This window comes from Sebastes umbrosus, chromosome 8 (genome assembly GCF_015220745.1).
Source record: "Sebastes umbrosus isolate fSebUmb1 chromosome 8, fSebUmb1.pri, whole genome shotgun sequence".
Classification (NCBI taxonomy): Eukaryota; Metazoa; Chordata; class Actinopteri; order Perciformes; family Sebastidae; genus Sebastes; species Sebastes umbrosus.
This window is the reverse complement of record NC_051276.1, coordinates 26,672,607-26,693,900: the sequence shown is the minus strand read 5'-3', so window position 1 is coordinate 26,693,900 and position 21,294 is coordinate 26,672,607. Positions and strand designations below refer to the sequence as shown.

Below are 21,294 nucleotides of genomic sequence, written 5' to 3'. Positions count from 1 at the left end.
CATGAGCCTTGAAATTAAAATAGAGAACACAAAACTCATTCCCATCGTTGCGTAATTACAGCTTAATGTACTGTCAAAGCTTAATGCTGAAGTTGGATGTTACATTCGGAGAAAACCAGCGAAGACGGGAAATTGCCTGGAGCCAGTGATACCTCCTAACGGGGGCTGAACAGCCATTAAATCTTTGATGTTCACTTCTATCATTCTGCCTTCCCATCATGCATTGTAAGGAAGAAGAGGCGGCCAATTTGGGGCTGATCTCAGACGCCCAAAAGGATTTGCATCCATCGTTGCAATTTATTCCAGCGGGAGGAATGTCACAAAAAAAATCTATTACCCATCTGCGTACGTTTGGGAGAAAAACCGCCTCCGCTGGGGAGGGAATTCGGGAGGTGATTTTCTTACCCATATGAAAAGAAACAACACTTTTACATGTACAGACTTGTTCCAGGGGACGTGACAACCCCCACAAGAGCAGCTATGCAAACTGGATTAATTTCATGGCAACATAAGTGTTTATAAGTCAGATATCTTCGATTATATTTTCCTAAACATGCCAGCTCATGCAGAAGCTCATTTAAATTTAGTACAGTTTTGATGGCAGCTTCAGTGATGGAGTGGTTGGATGTTTTGCTTACGTGCCTAATTGATTTTGAGTGCTTGATTGCATGTCCGTGTTTGTCTGAATGATTGCCTCAAAATCTCTTAACATTTAATCAATAACACTTTTCTATCCAGAAGTATCCAGCTTGCATCGAAAAGTTTGTGCCTTAAGAGTTAGCCTTGTGAGGGATGCGTTTGATTCACTCTGTGTGGGTTTAATTGCTCGCTTGTGTCCTTTGGGTGGTGATGAAGTTGTTCTTGACTGGAGTCTGAAACTTGGATAAACACTCTCAGTGTAAATTAAAGCCAAGTGCCTCGGGACCACCGTGTTTGGGTTTTAATTGTGGTAGTAGATCATCTCTTTCCCTGGTAATTATCTCAACTATCATCGCTCCTATAATAACGATAATCAATTGTTCCTGGTGGCTCTGACAGGGATAATGAAAAGTTTATTAGCCTCCATGAACCTCAAGTGTGGCGGGGGAACTCTTAAATCATCTGTGGAAATGGGGAGAAAAAAAAAATTAAAAGCAGCCCAGTTCTGCACACTTTACTGTCACTTATACAAATTTCTCCTGAGAGGATGAAGGTCATGCAAGTTCTTCCTCGGTCTCCATTATCAGCTCTGATAGCCTTGACGTGTTTACAAGCTTGTTACTTAGAACAGCGCTCCTTAAGTGCTAATTTGCACAATTTGGCAACCCTTCACTTTGAATAATCAAGATGTTTGGGTTGTTAGACCGAGAGCCACTCCACTGTAAAGAGGAATGACACTATACTCAATGAAGAAGTAAAGTTTCTTTCAAGAGTTCTGCAGTTAATGTCAGCCATTTTTAAATGAGCCAACATTTCATTTGTATTTTCAACACAGCGTCATAATTGAGTTTGAGATCATATGCTTTACAAATGTAGAAAGAAAATATTTAATTCTCTTCGGCTTCTCCATATTTCTTGTTCTCAAAGTGACGTACCATCCATCGATCCTCTGATGTTGTTTTCCTGTTGTTGCTTTAGGGTTAGCTGTATTGATCCTTCCATGTATGTCCCCTAACTTGTTTGCCACAGTTTATTATTCACCTGCTCTGTTAGGCGTGAGTCTTCTCAGCAGGCGTGTGAGGATTGCATGGCAACCAAAATGACACAAGGTCGACCAATATGGATTTTTGGAGGCTGGAACCTATATCTGTAATGAAGTCACTGAAAATAAAATGTCATATATCTTCAAGTTTAATACCAAACATCATAATTGTTTTTCATAACACATTATTACACTTTATTATTACACTTGGATTACACTTATAAATCACCTATTCCAATGGTTCCCAATCTGGGGTCATAAAATGATTTAAGGGATCACAAGGAGAAAAAAAAATTTGTTAAAATCATGTTTTTGTGACTTTATTCTATTTCTTCTTATGAAACACTGAATGCTCAACGCGGTTGCACTTAATGGCGTATGAAGGAAACGATAACCTTAATTCATTTTGCTTGCAACACAAACGCCGTTCTTTGTTTTTGGCCTGTCATTTATACGCCATGTTGTCTGTACTGACTGTAATGTAAACACATTTGCTTAAATATGCTGAAAGCTAGGGACTAGGGATTGGTCATGATTTTCGATTTTTTTGAATATTCATTAAATTATAAAAAATCAACTAGTTTATGCGACGATTGTTCTGTCTTAAAAAATATATATTTTCCCTTGTTTTAACCGTCGCAGGCGCTGGTAGTAACATTACTACTGGTAAAACGTTGCGTTAAATCGTTAAAGAAATTAGTGGTCTTAAAACGAATTTGCGCTAACGCGTTATTATCACATTAACTTTGACAGCCCTTGTAAAAACGATACCAGTGGTTATGTTCCAGACTATTTCTTACCCGGGCACAGAGAGTATGTTAAGAGTTAAGAGTATGTGGATAATCCAGTGTACACTCGTGGTGCAGACGTGTCTAATTAAACACAATGCATTGAACTAAATGGTCCCTAGAAGCAAAGGTTGAGAGGGTACACTGATTTACGCTGAGACAGCAAAACACAACCAAGTCTGTTTGTGCTTTCAGGAACAGATGAGATCACAGCAAATGTACAAATGCCCCTCAAGTGTCTCTTTAACGCTATCTTGTAAGATCTCGTTCTGTCACAGCGGGGTGTCTGTAGACACAAGGGTTAGAGGGAAAAGGTTGCCTTCGAGTGCTCTGTGTTTTGTTGTGTCCCCATAGATCCTCTAGACTCCTCCAGCTCTGCAAACACTCAAAACACCCCGGAGCGCCTCCTGAAGCAAACTGCCTGGTAGCTTTTATTCACACGCTCGGAGTAAACACTTGATTTGAAAAAGCAGAGTGCAGATGAAAACATGTTTTGCAGAATGTAATTGAGGCAGCTGAGAATGCAATCTGTGTTAATCGCCGGTGTGATTTTGACACGTTTTTAATGCAAACAGCGGAGCCGCGTAGCACTGTTTTGCTGGTTGGTTTAATGGCTGCCTGCATGCTTCTTGCACACCTGTACGATGTCAGCGGATGTTGTGAGTTTGAGCCCTCCGACAGCGAGCCTGTGTTGTGTAAAGCAGCTGGCAGATTACAGAGCAGCTCCTGGCAGATATTGTCGCAGTTTATCTCAATTTAACATCGTAAATGGGGTGTGGACAATGAAACTGTACACAAACTATGATGATCCTCCTGTGGCTCTGGCAGTCGATGGTGTTTTATGAATATATCAGCACGGAGCTGGAAGATCAACAGACAAGCAGATGGTTAGATTGAAAGAAATGAAAAGGTTAGACATGTTCTGCTTTTCTCTTTCATCTTTCTTTCTTTTTTTGACCAGATAGACCCGTTGATAATGTTACACATTTGCAATTCAATTCAATTTAATCATATACAACTCATTTAAGGCTGCAAATATTTATTAATTTCATTATGTATTAATCTGGCAATTTTTTCTTGATTTATTGATGGGTCAATAAAATGTGAAAAATGAGCTTCAGCATTAAATGTCCAAGGTGACATCTTCAAATTGTTTGTTTTTTTCTGACCAACAGACCAACATCTAAAGATATTCAGGTTACTAAATTAATTAATGGAGTTATGGAATTAATTTTCTGTCGCATAATTCAAGAGTCAACCTTTTTAATGCAGCAACAAATTGGTCAAAACTTAAATAGGAATTAAAAGTCCAGTCTATAATGTATATATTATATAAACATAGAATTAAACTGAATAGATCGGCCCCATTGTCACCGATACTCGATCCAGCTATTTGACTCAGTATCGGTATCAACGCATCCCTGATTTCAAACAGAAGTAAATAGTGTATTTTTTGGGGAATACTTTTAGCTGTGGTATATTTGGGACGGACTCTAAATAACCTAGTGCCCATGTTCATTGTAATAGAGCAGCATATCACCCAGTGCAATGGTGTGGCTCATTGATGTGTTTTTGTACAACAATGGAGCTCTTTGGCACTGAGGAATAAGCTACAGCACCGAAAATACAGATACATGTTAATAGAATCAATTCATTGTTAGATTTGGCATTTTCATGGAAGCAATCACCAATATGTTGGCGAATTTTAAACACATTTTGTAGGAGACAACATTGGCACACACACACACACACATCCTGCACTGCACCCATATATCCATCCAAAAAAGCTCTGTCTTCCTGTTTGCAGTTTGTTTTTGTGCACCATCTGTCAGTATTTATTATCATCCACGTGACAGCGAACAGCAGCCGTGTATGACGGAGCGAGACGCTCCCTCTGTGACAAGAGACCGAAACAAGAGCTAGTCACAGCATGGTCACCCCTCTAAGCCTCCAGTGACAGACTTACTCATCGCCAAGGGAGCTGTGCTGAAGCATGCATGTACAGTAAGACACACATGATGGGAGGAAGAGGTCAAACAGTCAAGAAGTGGGATGCTACCAGTATATTTAAAGATTAGTGTCCACGTAATTCATCATCATGGAGGACTCTCACTTAATCCGTTAAGTATTTGCATTCTTTTAAAGCTTTTTGCCAGTTTGGTGCTTTGAATTGTCCCTTTAAATACCTTCAACTGCTGCCCGGTTATGAATTACAACTACAAAAAGGATTGTCCATGCTTGTGTGTGTGGAAGAAAGAGTGAGGGGTGTTGTTTGACAGATACAAATGGCCCGCGATAAATCCAGGTGCTTATAGTTTGGAAAGTTTCAGCCATAAATTGCAGAGTTGGATCAAGGGAATGTGCATCCGCGATGGCGAAATCGATTTAATTTAGAACTCATCAACCACAGCTCTTAGAGTGACAGCGAATAACAAAGAGGCAGAGAGAGAGAGGGGTGGCAGTTAAAGCAGCTTTGGGCCACTTTCCACTCCGGCTTTATTCAGAGACACAGAGCGGCGCATTCAACAGCGCAAATGTTTCAGCCTTTTTGTTCTCCCGTGTCAAGTAAATTGCTTATATTGTTCAGATCTTCGCAGGAAGTATTACCGCAGGCTGGAACATCAATGTCTTTTGTCACGCTAAAAGCATTCAGCAGCCAGAGACCTCTATGTTTATGTATAAAGTCTTCTTTATAGCTGTGAATTGACAGCTGTGATGTGTTCTGGCCACCTATAGATGGTGAATCAAATAAATCTTCCATGATTTCCACTGAAGGAATGACACATTTGTGTGGTTTCAGATAGTTTCCATATTTTGCTTTGGTTGATTAGTTTTTCAGATAAATATATACATTCAATGAGCACCATCACATATGGAAAGACACACTGAAATTCACATACATCTAAATGCAAATACAAGAGGAGGCAGGCAGTAGTGTAGCCGAGAGATGCAGTGCTTATTGTTGATGTGTGCATAGAGGGTGTGACAAAATTACTGTATGGACTTCCTCGTGTTTGCTGGGATCACTCTAGAAAATAATTTTCTGTTTGAGATGGTCACTGTTTCAAATTAAGTTATCACTGACTCATGAATTCTTGCCGAGAGACACGGCAGACGTGTCGGATGCTGACCAACCAACCACGACTTTTGTGATGTACACGTGATCAGAAAAGAGGTGCCACGAACCGTCCTCACCGTTCCACCTGACCGCACCAACAACATCATTCCCTTTTCACTTTGCCATGCTGACATTTGTGCAGAGAGGAGCGCTCCGTGTACCTATGATTCAGCGTCATGGAGCACGCCGTACACATAGACTGTATATAAGAAGTGGACGTAGTCACCGTGACGTCATCCATAGGTTTGTGGACTACGATTTTGAAGCCTTGAGTTCAGCATTTTGGCCGTCGCCATGTTGTTTTTTTGCAACCAGAAGTGACACAAGAGGGTGGTGCTAAGTACAACCGAAGGCTAAATAAGACATTTTTCAGCGACCAAAAATGTTATGATTAACTTTCATGAACTGAAAACACACCGTGAAACTCCCAGACCGGACAACGTCGTGGTAGTGGTATCTATCAATCACAAGGTAGCCGGCCCCTAAAGCATCCCCTGCTTTATGGTCTATTTGACTCTAAATTGGACCATAATTTACTAAATGAACATCATGCTGTATTGAAGAAGACTTGAAACTAGCGATTGAGACCATAAACTCTTGTTTACAATGTTTACTGAGGTAATAAATCAAGTGAGAAGTAGGCTCATTTTCTCATAGACTTCTATACAATCTGACTTCTTTTTGCAACCAGAGGAGTCGCCCCCTGCTGGCTGTTAGAAAGAATGCAAGTTCAAGGCACTTCAGCATTGGCTTCACTTTTCAAACCCGAAGGATGCCCACTGGTCGTACACAGAATATCAACCAGGCAAGAGGAGGTTTCTATCAGTTTCTCCCATTCCTACTGGTTGTTCTCTGACATTTCACTCTGCTACATAAATGAAAACCAACAATGACAAAGTAAGATTCATGATCTATCAAGTTGGTCTTTGAGTTTCAGACTACGCCGATTGAGTTTAGTGATGAAGCAAATAAAATACTGGGCTATTAATTGCACTTTTACGGTAAGCAGACTTTTATTTGCATCTCCAACAACAGTAAGAGAACATCAGCCAAATCACCAGGATATTTGAAGGTTCCTTTCCCATCAGCCTCCTTGATCAGACTAATCATCCTTCCGGTGGTTGTCTTTATCTCCCCGATCACCTTTCAAACACTCAGTCATGTCGGAGCACCCAGTCTGCCGTTTTACATTATTAGTTCCCTGACGGGGGCACTCCCTCTTATGCAGGGTAGCAGAGGAAAGCAAAGGTGATGAAGATAGAAAGCGACGGCTCCTGCCTGCTCATCACTTGGTGGAAGAGGAGGAGGAGGCGGCGTTGACGGCCTAATCTCCGGCTCTGATTATCTTCTCATTACAATCAGACGGGAGCCACTCGAAGAAGAGGAGAATGTGTAATTACGCTCAAATCTCCCATGACTAAAACAGAGGATAATAAGCAGGGCTAGAACTGTGTGCTCACATCTAATCATTCAGTTTATTTAGTCATTCGTTCTGCAGCCGCATTTGACTATGAATGAAGATTTTTGGGTGGTTCAGGTGGAAGCGGTTGAATTAGTAAACACCTGGCTTATAGCAGCGTTGTGTCGGTATTGGAAGCCGGAAATAATTTACCTCAATTTTGAAACTGTGGAAAATGTGTTTAAACATGAGGCTGAGTATGTCACTGTTTTTCCCCAGGTCCAAATCTTAATTTTGCATAAAAGCAAAATTAAGATTTGGACCTGAATCCATTAAGAACACTACTAAATACCCACATGTATTTGTTTGGGTTTAGTTACTAAACTAAAAAGTGTAAGCTCTGGTTTATCAGAAAAAAGTTCAAGGAGAACTATTCAAACTATTCTGATGACCATGCATCTCCCGCGGCTGCATCTGCCCAGCATGAGATAGAAAACACCATTTCCCAAAATGTCAGATCAACTGAAGCATGTAAATAACTACATTTCAATTGACACCTCGATTTGAATGGTAAATGGCTGACCTCCAATTTTCCCAGAGAATGGCTGGCGGGGAGAAATGGAGGGGAATAAAACACATATCCAGTAGACCAGAGGGAATAAGGCTAACCAAGCATGCAAAATCCTCCTCACTATTGTATGATGGAAGCGTCAACTGTGTGGACAACTAGAAAAATCACAGAGTTCTCATTAGAAGGCATGAGAGCAAAAACTAAAATCTTTTTTTTGCTTTCCTCACAGCCTTGAGACAACTGCCTGCCAGCCCTTGAAGACTGATGAGAGGAAGGTGGCGGACACCAGGGTGGACACAGCGGACAGGAATGGCTGCATCAAAGGAAAAGGACGCAAACACCACAGTCATCGCAGGGCCAGGAGGTGAGTTAGTCTTTACGCTTTCACAAATGTCGAGCAGGAGCACTTGAAAACCATCAAGGAGGGTTTTCTGAACTCAAAGAGCGAGCGAGTGAGTGTGAGAGAACAAATCAACATTTTAGGATTGTTGATCGTAGTGAAACATTTCAGATGATGAATGGTTTTTATTTGTTTTTTTTGGGAGGGGGGTGCTTTTGTAGATTTCCGTGCTGATGATAAAGCATTTTAACAGTACCAAACACTCCTTCAGGGCTTGACTCTCAGTGAGAAAAACAGAGCTAATCTCTATATTTTGGTGCAGGGAATGTAAACAGTCTTATCAGGTCGGGCCCAGTGGAGAAATACAAACATGTTGTGAGGAATTCCACACTGTGTCATTCAGATCCCCTCTTTTCACCAGCACCTTGAATCAAAAGTCTCCTTCACACACTGAGAACAGTTTTCAGGCTTCTTGTTCTGAGGTGGGAAAAATCGATTCAGGCAGATTTTTTATTTTTTTTTAAAAAGAAACCTCTCAATTAATCCCGACACCTTCAAAGCCTTTTGCAGTAACACAGCGGGGAGGCATCCAGCGATATGTAAAACACGACTGAAGCCGCGTCTGAGGTGTTAGAGAAGATCATAAACATGAATCACTTCTCTTTGGATGAACTTCAGCCGGCGGCTGCTTCTCTTTGTTTTTGAATTTAAAAGCGAGTGCAGAGTATACGCGCAGGCATGCAGGCTTCTGATAATCATTTTTCTGGTTTGTGCGTGAAAGAAAAGACATCTGATAGAGAGGAAAAAAAGCGCGGTGAGAAAGATTTATGGTGTTTTGTTTGTTATCCTTGAAACAGAGAGCTTTTTTTCTGTGAGTTGAAGTTATATTAGAGGACTTCAGTAACCTTAAGAACTGAGGAATCACAAGAGATGTCTTCAGTAAAGTGAACAGAGCACACTCATGTTTATTCCTAAGGAAGGATATCAAGAGCATACCATAATTGCATCTCGCCTCTTCATCAATTTAGGTATAAGATATCGGTGAAAATAGTCGTTTTTTAATAGCACATTAGAGGCCTCTAAAGGACAATATAGAAGTTTGGGTATATACTCCAGACCATGCAAAGACCCTGTACTGCATGTTATTAACAGTAGTCATTCTAAAAGAGATTGACTTAGACTACACCTCGACAAGTCCTCCAACTTTCATAACACTAATCCTTTCTGAAATCAAAAAGAAAATGTCTCTAAAATACAGTGTTTCCTATGAGACTGTAATGATGAGGATCTGATAGTCGAGAGTAATAGACGGAGGCTGAGAAGACGGAACAGCAGCTACATCCAGTCGTGATTGAGCTCCTACAGCCACACAGATGTATCACTGGCTATAAGCAAATAATTAATGGATCAAAAATGACCAAGAAGAAAAGAAATGCTTGAAAAATGTTGTGTTTATGTTTATTCATCTCCACTTAGTAAAAAGTGGCTAATGAGGTGGATTTATTTCCAAAGTCTTTGTCTCAGTTACAAAGCACTGCAGTTGCTGCCTGAGAAAACTCTCCTCTGTTGAGAAAGACGTTTGTTCTTTGGATTGTTATCTCGCTAATTGGCCGGCAGCAGCCCAATTTAGCAGAGCAACCAATGTTAATTATAACATGAAACCACAAGCCACTGACACCAGCTCCCATCTAGAAGCAGTGTGTTAGCTTACAGTGTTTTAGAAAGCAGTTGTTACTGAACCTGGTTCACCAGAAAAAGAGCCAATGAAATGAACTGTTTCCATTAAATTCTGTTGAATTAGAGTTGAGCCAGTGTAAACATTTTCCAACCAGCTTGATATTAAGCCAAACACCAGACCGGACTCGTATACCGAATTTCACCACTAGGTGTTGCACTTGACTCAGCAGCTGCTCCCGAGTGGAACATAACAAAACTGAGTGAGCCCATGAATGAGAGCGTAGCGACTCCAGTACACTTGGTGGTGTGAATGCACCTCTAAGCTGGTTTGCCAATAAACACTAAGAAGAAGCAAAGAGTGAAGCGGCACCACCAGATGGCAGCCTCCTGGTCTCAAAAGTGAAGCCAATGCTGAAGTGCCTTAAACTTGCATTCTTTCTAACAGCCATCAGGGGGCGACTCCTCTGGTTGCAAAAAGAAGTCTGATTGTATAGAAGTCTGTGAGAAAATGAGCCTACTTCTCACTTGATTTATTACCTCAGTAAACATTGTAAACATGAGTTCATGGTCTCAATCGCTAGTTTCAAGTCTTCTTCAACACAGCATGATGTTCATTTAGTAAATTATGTTCCCATTTAGAGTCATATAATCATAAAGCAGGGTATGCTTTAGGGATTGGCTACCTTGTGATTGACAGATTGCTACCACGGCGTTGTCCGGTCTAGGAGTTGTCCGTGTTTTCGTCTTACAACTTTAACCCATTCACAGTGTGTTTTCAGTTCATGAAAGTGATTGTAACAGTTTGGTTGCCTGAAAATATCTTATTCACCGCTTAGTTGTACTTAGCTACACCCTCTCGTGTCACTTCTGGTTGCAAAAAAACAAGATGGCGACGGCCAAAATGGCGAACTCAAAGCTTCAAATGGCAGTCAACAAACCAATGGGTGAAGTAAACGGTAACTAAGTCCACTTCTCTACAGTCTATGGCCCCCACATTACACATTGCCTCGTCTATGTTTTTCGGCTCACCTCTGTCATTGTATTCAAATCCAAAATGTTGCCATTTGACACAGTTTTATTTTTCTTTGAGACTAACTCTGCCATGTCTCGTCTCGTCACCCCAAAAAAACACAAACATTTTCTCGTAAACAAACAAAACTTGCACCGTGCAACTCTTCCCCCTCCCACCTCTACTGAAATTTGATCTCCTTTATGTTACCTCAGCTCGGCAGTAAATTGCGCACGGCCTGTCAGTCAGTAGTGGCAAACATAATATTATGTTAATGACTTTGCCATATTGTTTATTACTAATGTAGGCCTAATAAAAGTTGGATTTATTGCCGTGATGCTGTCGGCACAGGTTGCCGATGTAGGCTACTTTTAATTTGCCAGAACCCAGAAATCGACCCAACTCTTTGTTGAATCAGTGAAAACGTTTAATTACCTGAAAACTCCACTAGAAATGTAAAAAAAATCCACCTGATCACAACTACACTCAACACAATACAACACTTAACTAAAACAACATGATGTAGAATGTAGTTACATATAAACATTTATGGTATTCCTGCATGATTGCAGCCGGGTAAAAAAGCAACATGCTCTTCAGGAAATAGGCTACATTCAGCAGCATTGAGCATATTCTCATCAGATGTCCCCAAATCCCTTTTTCATACACCATTGTTTCGCACAATCACCATTCCCAGTGTAGCTGGCAATTGACTGCTCGCTCATTCTCCCTTTCATTCTCTCCACCTCATCAAAAGAAACTGTTTCTGCTGGCAAGAAGAAATGCAAATGCTTGCCTTGTGCTCTCCTTCTACAAGGCCAGAATGGTAGAGGTGTTAATGAGTGACAAAGCGTTCTCATTACCAGGAGAGGGTACTTGGGCTTGGTCGGTCTAATCAGCCCTAATGCATTTCAGTTCCTAATGCTCCCAAACTGCCGACTACACCGAGCAGGGCCATTTATTATAGCGAGACAGTCTTCTGCATCCGATGGAACAGGCACATAGTCTCCAGAGCTCTGTGGTCGCATATATCAAGCAGGAGTGCAGTTTGTCACTGTCTGGATCAGTTCTGATCACACTCACCTGTTAGCGTGACCTGCTGTTTGTGCAACATAAAGGTACATTTCCTTGAATTTGTGACGTAAATCGCAAACATCAGTAAACGTGAAAGTACTACTTCTACTATTTGTAGACATTGGAATATATTCTGCCTTGAGCTAAGCCTGATTCTGTGCTATGAAGATATCATCTGGATATTGATAGTGTTGATAATGTTGATCTTTAATGCTTAGTTTTATTCTCAGCTAAATCATTTCAATTACAAAACTGTTTTAGCATATTGCAGTTTTAGTTTTTTGTGGGCTTTCTATTGGAGTTGTTCCGAGTATGCCAATTTGTGCATCGGTCCGATCCTGGTATCGGATCGGTACTCAGTATCGGCTGATACCGCAAGTTCAGATATCGAAATCAGTATCGGGAAGGAAAAAATGGTATTGGAACATCTTTATTTACTATTAGATCTCAAAGGGGACCGCTGATTAACCCATTTTGTCATTAATGAGGGGAAAATTCATTTTTAGATGCATTTTTGTAGCCTCACCCTTCATTCCTACTTCCAAATTCAAAGTAGCAGCAGTAGCAGTTTTTTAGTTTCCATGCATCGTTTCTCTTATTCAAGTCCGGTTAGCTGGTTAAAGTTATTGGGAAGCCATTGATCTCAACAATCATGTTTTCAGGCCAATGAGAGCCTTCATACGTTGGGAAAATAATCTAAGCGTACCAGAGCCATAATGAAAAGAATATGGAGACAACTATTGACTGAATTACCACAGCTATTCACTGAATTAGGTCTGCATATAACAATTATTTTTCAGCGTTGGTTAATATGCGTTTATTTTTACAATTCATCTTTTAGTTCAATAAAACGTCAGAAAATAGTGAAAAACACAAGTTCCCAAGCCCATTGTGATGTCTTTTTATTGCTTCATATGTCCGACCAACAGTCCAAAACACAAAGACATTAAATTAAAAATGACATGAAAAAAGCATTGGAGAACAAGGAGCCAGTGAATGTTTGGTGCTTTGCTTGAAAAAATTACGAAAACGGTTAATCAACGTTTTGCTACAGCTCTAAAATAAATGAAAAAACAGCTACGAAAGCGGGACAACGCTAAGCATTGAAGTCACTTCCTCAAAAGAAAGCTGCCAGAAAAAGGACGCTTTTGCAGTTCTTCCCAATGGGGTTTTGGAAAGATTTGATATGTCTGGTATTTGGGGAAATGTGTTGGAAAGATTCAAATCTCAGTTGTTTCTGCCTTGATCGCCTTGATGGAGGATCAAATGAAAGAGTGCACAGTAACAATGAAATAGTAAATAGTTAAAAGGAACTTGACGTCTTACAAATGGCATGTTGCTTTGATTGTTGTGACAACTGCTAAGATGCCTTTAATCGCCATAGAGCTTTCTGTGACGACTAAGAATGACTGAGTGGACAGATACATCATTTACACCAGCGGTCCCCAACCTTTTTAGCGCCAAGGACCGGTTTAACGTCAGACAATATTTTCACGGACAGGCCTTCAAGGTGTGGCGGATAAATACAACAAAATAAAATGATACGACCGGCATAAAAACAGTGGTATATTGTAAATATAATAATAAACGTGAATGCACTGTGTACTCATATGCAACTTTATTAGCAGCGTCCTCTTAACATCGCGCCAACAACATAACATGAGTATCATCCTCTCTGCCCCCTAACGCTCTCTGGTCGCTATGGTAACGTTTAAACATGCCTACAAAAATAAGATACAGATACACCACAAAAACGAATATAAAGTGCATGAAAAAATTAACTCACCATAACGCTAAATCAATGTGAGCCCTGAGCTTGTTTCTCTGCAACGAGACGGTCCCATCTAGGGGTAATAGGAGACAGTGACACCCGAAGTGTGTTGCTTATGTCCAGTCTACTCCGTAATTTAGTTTTGGTTGCTGTCACTGCAGAAAACCCCGCTTCACACAGATAGGATGTCGGAAATGGCAACAGGGTTTTCAGTGCTGTTGTGGCGATCTCAGGGTATTCTGCCGAGACTTTAATCCAGAACACCGGCAGAGTTGTTGTCTCGAACACACTTTTAAGGCCGCCGTCATTTGCGATCTCCAGCAGCTGATCTTCTTCTTGCACAGACATGCTGGATTCTCCTGGTTTGTTGACAAATGGGTCGCGGATCCATTCCTTGGCAGTTCGTGGGTCTTTTGTGGTTGGGAAGTAGCGCTCGAACTCTTTTAAAAGCAAAGACAGGTGATCGTGCACCAGCTGGGAGAATGAAGGCTCGGGCTCAGTCTCACCCAAAATCCCCGCTAATGTTTGAAACATGTCCAATATGCCTCTGTTCACGCGCCGTCCCCACAAATCCAGTTTGGCTTTAAATGCAGCTACTTTATTAACGTATCACTACGATGTAACGGAGAGAATCCGGTCATTTTTCAAAATAAAACATCATTCAGATTCAGATAATAAATAAAACGGAAATAATGTAAGTTATTTATTCTTTCTGTGCGGCCCGGTACCAAATGACCCACGGACCGGTACCGGTCCGCGGCCCGGGGGTTGGGGACCGCTGATTTACACCACCTTCAAGTGTTAATTCATAAACAGTTCAGTGTTCATGTACTCATATATTTCTCTGTAGTGCGTCATGTCTCCATGCCAGCTCCCTCCTCTGCCTTATTTACTACCATTAATGATGTAAACACTCCATAACTCCTACATGAAATTTACATCAGTTCTTGTTCAACCAATACCAGACACCCGTCCCAGTTTTCCCAATAAAGCTTATTTTCAACCTCATTATCAAAGGCAAGGTGAGTTGCAGTCAAAAGCATCTTCTTGCACATCTTTTTTACTCTGTGTCACCCCACATGATCGCTCACTCCCACCTGTCTTTGCTTCTTATGAAATTTGGTCGGCCCGCACTTGAAAGGCTCATTCAATGAGCCCGTGGCGCTTCAAAGGCCCCCGTCTCCGTTTCCACATCAGTCATTTTCAGAGAGAAAATGAAGTGGACCTCTGGACAGCAATCAAGCTGTTCGACTGATGGAATCGGACAAGTTTCTTTTCTTTGTAATTATGAATTCACACTTCAAGAGAAGAATGGATGGAAGAAGAATATCTCAGGCCAGCATGAGCATGTGTGTGTCTGTGCCAAGCCCCCAGGAAGAGCGCCGGGCTTTGAAGACAATTTTTGTATTGGTCAAACCGTGGAATTACAACTTCCCGGTCCGTCACTTGATGTGGATGTTTTATTTATATCAACTTCACAGTACACTTTGTATAGCCTTTATTTATATCATTATGGCCATAAAATTGTAAAAAGTTATTTTCCTTCCTCCGTTCATGTGAATGAGCCCGAGACAGAGCGTCTGGGAGGCGAGGCTAAAGGAAATGCAACAACAGCTGTCAGCGTGTCTTACCCCAAACAGCATGTGATTATTATAAAGTGGGCATGTCTGTAAAGGGGAGACTCGTGGGTACCCATAGAACCCATTTTCATTCACAAATCTTGAGGTCAGAGGTCAAGGGACCCCTTTGAAAATGACAATTTTTCCTCGCAAAAGTTTTGCTCAAGTTTGGAGCGTTATTTAACCTCCATCGCAACAAGCTAGTATGACATGGTTGTTTTTTGTATTTCACCCATATTAGGGAGAAAAAGTCTGGATAACATGGCCTTGGCTGTAAGTATTTTTCTGACTGTGACAGAACCAAAGAATGCCACACGCTCAGTGATCAATGATCGACTTTATTAACTTTATTCAGTACAAGTGATCGCCATCGTAGTTTTTTTTTTGGTTCTTTCACGCACAGTCAGACACAAATTTATTCTCTTGCAAGTACCCAGACTGAAAGAAATCGAGACACTAAGCTGCCGGAGTACTATTTTAAGATTAAAAACTTTCCTTAACATACATAGTTAGTCTAACAAGATTCACAAGAAGGTTTTGATAAAATAACAAATTCAAAAGGTCTGTTCAGTTTTGCTAAAACAATCAAATCACATATTCATTCACAGGCATTGCTGCTGAAGTGAGGTTCTAAGGTTCATTGTATTAAATGAAAGCTTACAGCATACGTATGTGTTGTACTGTACAGTTTGTTTGTTTGTTCAAATAACAGAAAGAAAGGAACAAAGGATCAGGGTCAATCCGACATACCTCAGAGTCAATAGGAATGCAGAACACAGATTCCAAGGCTAAATAGGAAGCACATAACTGCTGAAGTTATGGGCGCTGGCAGTGGACGGGATGTATCACGGATCCATCTCCCCCTCTGCGTGAGGCCGTGTTGTCATCAGCCTCGACTTCAGTGAAGCTCACTGGCATGCGTGCGATCTGTTTTGTCCTTTCTACCAGTCTCGATAGGATTTCATCATCCTGTTGTGATGGGATCATCTCGTATGGGACATTTGGCTCACAGATAATCTTGCTTGTGTGTGTTGTGAGAGAGAATCAGGATGCATTTCTGTGCAGATATGTGATGCCAGCGATGAGTCATGTGGATTATTTTACCCCACCCATCCTGTTACGGAAAAAATGACTTTTATAGGGGGAGTTTCACTCTTGGCATGAAACGCAAACTGAGAAAACTGTGAGCAGCACTTTCACTATGAACTGCCCCACCACATCAGATCTGCAAACTACTGAGTCGTCAAGACCCACCTCTTTTCTTTGGCTTTTGAGTGTTCCTAATTTGCGACTACTAAATGGCTGTTATTAGTTTTTGGGCCGCTCATCGATCTGAACTTTATATCTGTTTTATTATCTATATTCTGTTGACCTGCTTTATCCTGCCTATGTCTGTAAAGCACTTTGGTCAGCTCATGTTGTTTTAAATGTGCAATATAAATACATTTGATTTGATATCACATAATAAAAGTAGATGAAGGAATTATCACACAGTAGAATCATATAATAATGTTGCTGTTAATGCAGCCTGTAGGTGCTTTTTGCACTGCTTTATGGTGCACAGCTTTAACTCACCAGTCAGTAACTTGAAACTGAACAGCCCAACATGAAGTCAGGATGGCTGAGCGGTCTAAGGTGCTGTGTTCAGGTTGCAGTCTCCCCTGGAGGTGTGGGTTTGAATCCCACTTCTGACAGATGAGTTTTCTTAGCATATATTCATCTTGTATTGTGATATCCACCCATTATCTGTAACCGCTTATCCTATTAACCTGCATGTCTTTGGATTGTGGGAGGAAGCCGGAGAACCCGGAGAAAACCAACGCTAACACGGGGAGAGCATGCAAACTCCACACAGAAGCGCCAGGTTTGAACCTACAACCCTCTTGCTGTGAATACTGTAATATACCACAGCATATTGTATATTCTACAATTATATATTATATATTCTACAGTGAGCTGCAGAATTGTCCAATACGGATGTCATTTCTAGGGACAGTGGGCTGTTGAGATTCCATTCACCTCCATTGTATTAGAGTGGAGGCAGAAACCTCAGAGAAGGATAGACTGAGCAAAAAAACTAGAACTATCTGCATGGCTAGATAATACTAGAGGTAAGGGAGAAAATAACTTTTTTGGAATAACCCTTTAACACAGAGCAGATCTAATATATACTGAGAATCACATTCCAAAAGTCCTGATATTGGGATTCAGAAGCTGTTACTCTTGCTGCTGAGATTTCACATTTCATACCCCGTCAGTGGAATGAATACAGAAATGTCCCCTCTGCTCTGTCTCCGCTTGCAGCCCCTCCTTTGATGAGGAACTCTCCCCTCGGCCCAAGGGGAAGAAGAAGAAGAGAAAGTCTGAACGGAAGAGGAAAAGGAAAAGGTCAGTTCCTAAAATGAGATGACTCTGCAGCGAGATGTATTGTTGGACGCTTTTTGTCTTGTTTCCTGAAATAAATAAACCGAGAGAGGTGTGCAGGAGGATGCTCGGTACTCTCTAGAGCTCATGTTTACTTGTCCTCCGGCTTTAGGTCTCCTTCCTACAGCCTGTCGCCACTGAGGAAGAAGAAAAAGAAGAAGAAGAAGAGCTCTAAGAAACGAAGGCGGCATAGGTACTTCTTGCTTACTACGACAATATTGGCAAACTGGCGTGCCATTTATTTTTAGTTGACTGAAATCATCTTTTTTTTCCTGTTTCAGGTATACCTCCAAAAAGTCAAAACACAGGTATGTTTATGATTATTGCAAGATTTTGCGCATCATTTTAGCTTCTCTCATGGCTGTGTGTGCCTGTAATTAATTACAAGAACAAACAGTTCTCACCTGGACACATTTCTGACATAAATGTGGCAAACATTTAGCTTCTGCTTTCCATAAGATTTCCAACTTATTTGGTAACTTCAGTATTTTTCAACCTGGACCCTATTTTTCCATGTTTTTGTGAGTGACTAATGTTGACAACAATTTCCGAAATTGGTGTAGTATTGAGGGAGAGCGCTGTAAACAGCAGGCACGAAACAAGCTGCGAGGGGCAGGTGATCAGCGTTAATGTAAGGTTGCGTCCACTAAAAGTTCTTGTTTTTGCCACTAACAGGCTCATATTGTTATAATAAGTGTCTGACAACATTATGGAAAGAACCCTACAAAGAAATAAAACCATTTTCTTAAGTTTCACTTGATCCAATCTGTATGTTATTTTGTCCTAGTCCCGCTCAAGGAGAAGTCTCCTTGTGAAATCTGAATATCCATATAGTCTGGCTCAAATAAATACGGGCAGCCATGGAATTCAAAGACGTCGTCCACATTGTGTAAATCATATAATTATGCAGCCATGACATTGAAAATCTTTTAGATAACACTAAGCTACGCTTTCTGTACTCCAACACAACAAACTCTGCCCGGCTGCCACTCGCGTTTCCACCATAGACGTATTCCACTATTCCACCGTTATCTTCCAGCAACACGTCAACTCGCCAGATTTCAGAATGAGACTCTTTCATTAATGTCAGATACTTATAATAACAATCAGAGCCTGTCATGGCAAAAACAAGCACTTTTAGTGGACGTAAATGACGCTGCCAGCTTGCCCCAATAGCACCATATTACAGCCTGTGGGCGGCTGTCGTCTGCAGCGCTCTCCCTCAATAGTGGACCAATTTCAGAAATTATTGTCGCTATCAGTCACTTAGACACAAAAACATGGGGAAAATAGGGTCCAGGTTGAAAAATACCAAAGTTACCCTTTAAAAGCCGATTCCCTGTATGTGTCAGTGAGAAAGCAGGTCGTCTTAATGCGCCTCGCTCATGTTTCTATTCTCTTTCATCCCACCAGCTCTTCAAGTTTAAAACATAAGAGGAAGGATGAGCGCAAGCACAAGAAAAGGTCAGTCTGTGATTGTTGCATTAGAATCATGTACTCTACAAATCCTACACAACTTTTTTGACCCCTGCTCCTCCTACACCTCCTCCACCTCCCCCATGGTAAGCCCTTCCACCCTTTTCAGAACACCCATCGCTGAGGAAGAAAGAGAGAGCATCCTCCAAAGTGCTCTCATGTAAGGGCACGATGGGTGAATACAGAAACGTGCAGGCTTTTATTTTTGTGAGCAAAGCGTGAAAAAACCCTCGGAAAAGAGGAAAACCGATTGAAAGCTTGAGCCACAAAGAGAGGGGAAAAAAGGGGTGAAGGAGGGTAAGGGAAACCAATTTCATGCTGTGATCTTGCAACATTTTATAATTCGACTTTGGATGAGCGGGCTGTTGTTTGTAAGCACAGAGCCAAGTTCAGTTGCTGCTTACTTCAACGGAAACCACTGCTTTTCCAGCTCACTTCAACTCTCTCCTCTTTTGTGCTCTTCATGCCTTCGCTGTTTCTTTATACTCTCGCCTTCTCTGATGTGATCCCCTACTTTTCAAACACGGTTCATATACATCAGAGAAAACAAGATCCAAACATTCGGAAATGCCAACAAGTTTACATCTGTGCTCTACAGAGCTGCAACTAAAGCTCATTGTAATTTTTGATTAACCTTTTCGTAGTGTCAGTAGTAATAGATTCACTATCTGGAGTCATTGATGACATCATTAGTTGAAGGATAATAGAGTGCTACAGGAATGAGTCCTAAAACCCGGAAATGAGTTAGCATTTTAGCACTTCTGGTTCCCTCGTCTGGAAGTCAATGTCTTTTTTTTAATGGGTTTTTAGTTAGCCGCCTGAAATAAGGTCTGTGGTTAACACAAGCTTAAGAGATTTTAACGTTTTATTTATAGCCTTACGTTAGCTTTTTACTTCTGGCTGCATTTACACTTCAAAAATCATAAATGTGGTGTTCATTCGTGAAGATTATCTTGCTGGAAACAACATGTAAGTATCATAAACATGTGTTATTCCACAGAGTTTATTTTCTGCAATAATCCAAAACCCAATGGAAAAATCCCATTGGCTTTTTTTTTTGAGGTAACCCGTGCAATGCAAAATTTAGGATGTAATATGTTAGTAAAAAATGTTAGCAAAACTAAACATCTACAAAATAATTTAATAGTAAATATCAAAAATAGATTATAGCAATGACAAAAAAGGTGTAGGCTGGAGCCGGAGCTTAACACGTCTACTTTTATTACAAAACAAAAAGTGAATATGGACAAAATGTACATGCTACACAGTCCTGCCACAGACCATTAGCTCCAAAGTGAATTTACAATGGCACAGAACAGATAGAAGCAGCAAATACTCACATTTGAGAAGCTGGAATTTGTACTTGATTGATTAATCATAGTACTCTTAGCTCCTTATCCACCTGTGTCTTCTCTCCTCATCACCTCCTTCAGTTCACGGACTCACTCACGGCGGAGGCGACGCTATCGGAGGTCAGAGTCGGACAGCTCTTCTTACCAATCTTCCACAGAGGACAGGTAAGAACCCATCCCTCCTCCTCCTCCTTCTCCTCCTCCTTCTCCTCCTCCTCACCCCTCCGTTTATCTTATCAGCTCGAGGTGTCTGCCGAGTTCCTGGTCACACCACAGCGATGACTGATAAGGCAGAGGTGACTTCCTGATCTCAGGCACGACCGGCCCTTATCACAGCTTCACAGGAAGTGGCCCCATATTCACTCCACAGATCGATGCACTCAATTATAATGACATATTGCAAAATCTGGAAAGATGAAGGATGTTGTTTTTCACAGGTTTTATGGATTATACTGAACGGGGTTGAGATCAAGATGATTTCTAGCAGCTAGTGGAATAACTGGACACTTCCACCGGTGATAATTAATCCTTAGATAACCATTGATCGCCACTCAATGCAGAGTTTGAGTCAGAATGACATCCTTATGAACACCTCAATTAATGAACCTTGACACACATTGATCACTTCAGTTTGAACTCAAATTGAGGCCCAATTTTCCCCAAAAAATTCTGAAATTGCAGTTTTTAAATCTGTCAAGAGCTCTTTATTACTTACTCATTATTATGAGTTTCCCTGGGATATTACAGTGGCAACAGACAACTAGCGTTTCCAAGTAGTATTATTTTAGGTTCCCCTTTCGCAAAGACAACCAGATCACTTTCGTTTTATTTAAAGCCTAGCAACCACCAACAATGCAGTTAGCAACATGCCTACCAAAACAGCCAATGGTGATGCATTGTAGATGTCAAGGGGTTTTATTGTGAAAGGAAAAAACAAAAAGATATGTAGTTGTAATCTGCTGCCGTCGACAGTGTAGGAGGCAATAAAGAGTTTG

The 21,294-nt window shown here is 41.0% G+C and overlaps 1 protein-coding gene and 1 non-coding gene across 2 annotated transcripts in view; both read left to right on the top strand.

Moving 5' to 3' along the window:
• Positions 1–21,294, top strand: part of srrm4 (serine/arginine repetitive matrix 4) — a 70,698-nt gene that overhangs the window by 39,254 nt on the left and 10,150 nt on the right. Inside the window, exons 2-7 of the mRNA XM_037778691.1 lie at positions 7,787–7,921; positions 17,352–17,435; positions 17,584–17,664; positions 17,753–17,779; positions 18,885–18,935; positions 20,381–20,464. Of these exons, the coding sequence (XP_037634619.1) occupies positions 7,787–7,921; positions 17,352–17,435; positions 17,584–17,664; positions 17,753–17,779; positions 18,885–18,935; positions 20,381–20,464 (462 nt within the window). The remainder of the gene's footprint in view (positions 1–7,786; positions 7,922–17,351; positions 17,436–17,583; positions 17,665–17,752; positions 17,780–18,884; positions 18,936–20,380; positions 20,465–21,294) is intronic.
• Positions 16,659–16,741, top strand: trnal-cag. The gene has a single exon. It is a non-coding gene; the product is annotated as a tRNA-Leu (tRNA).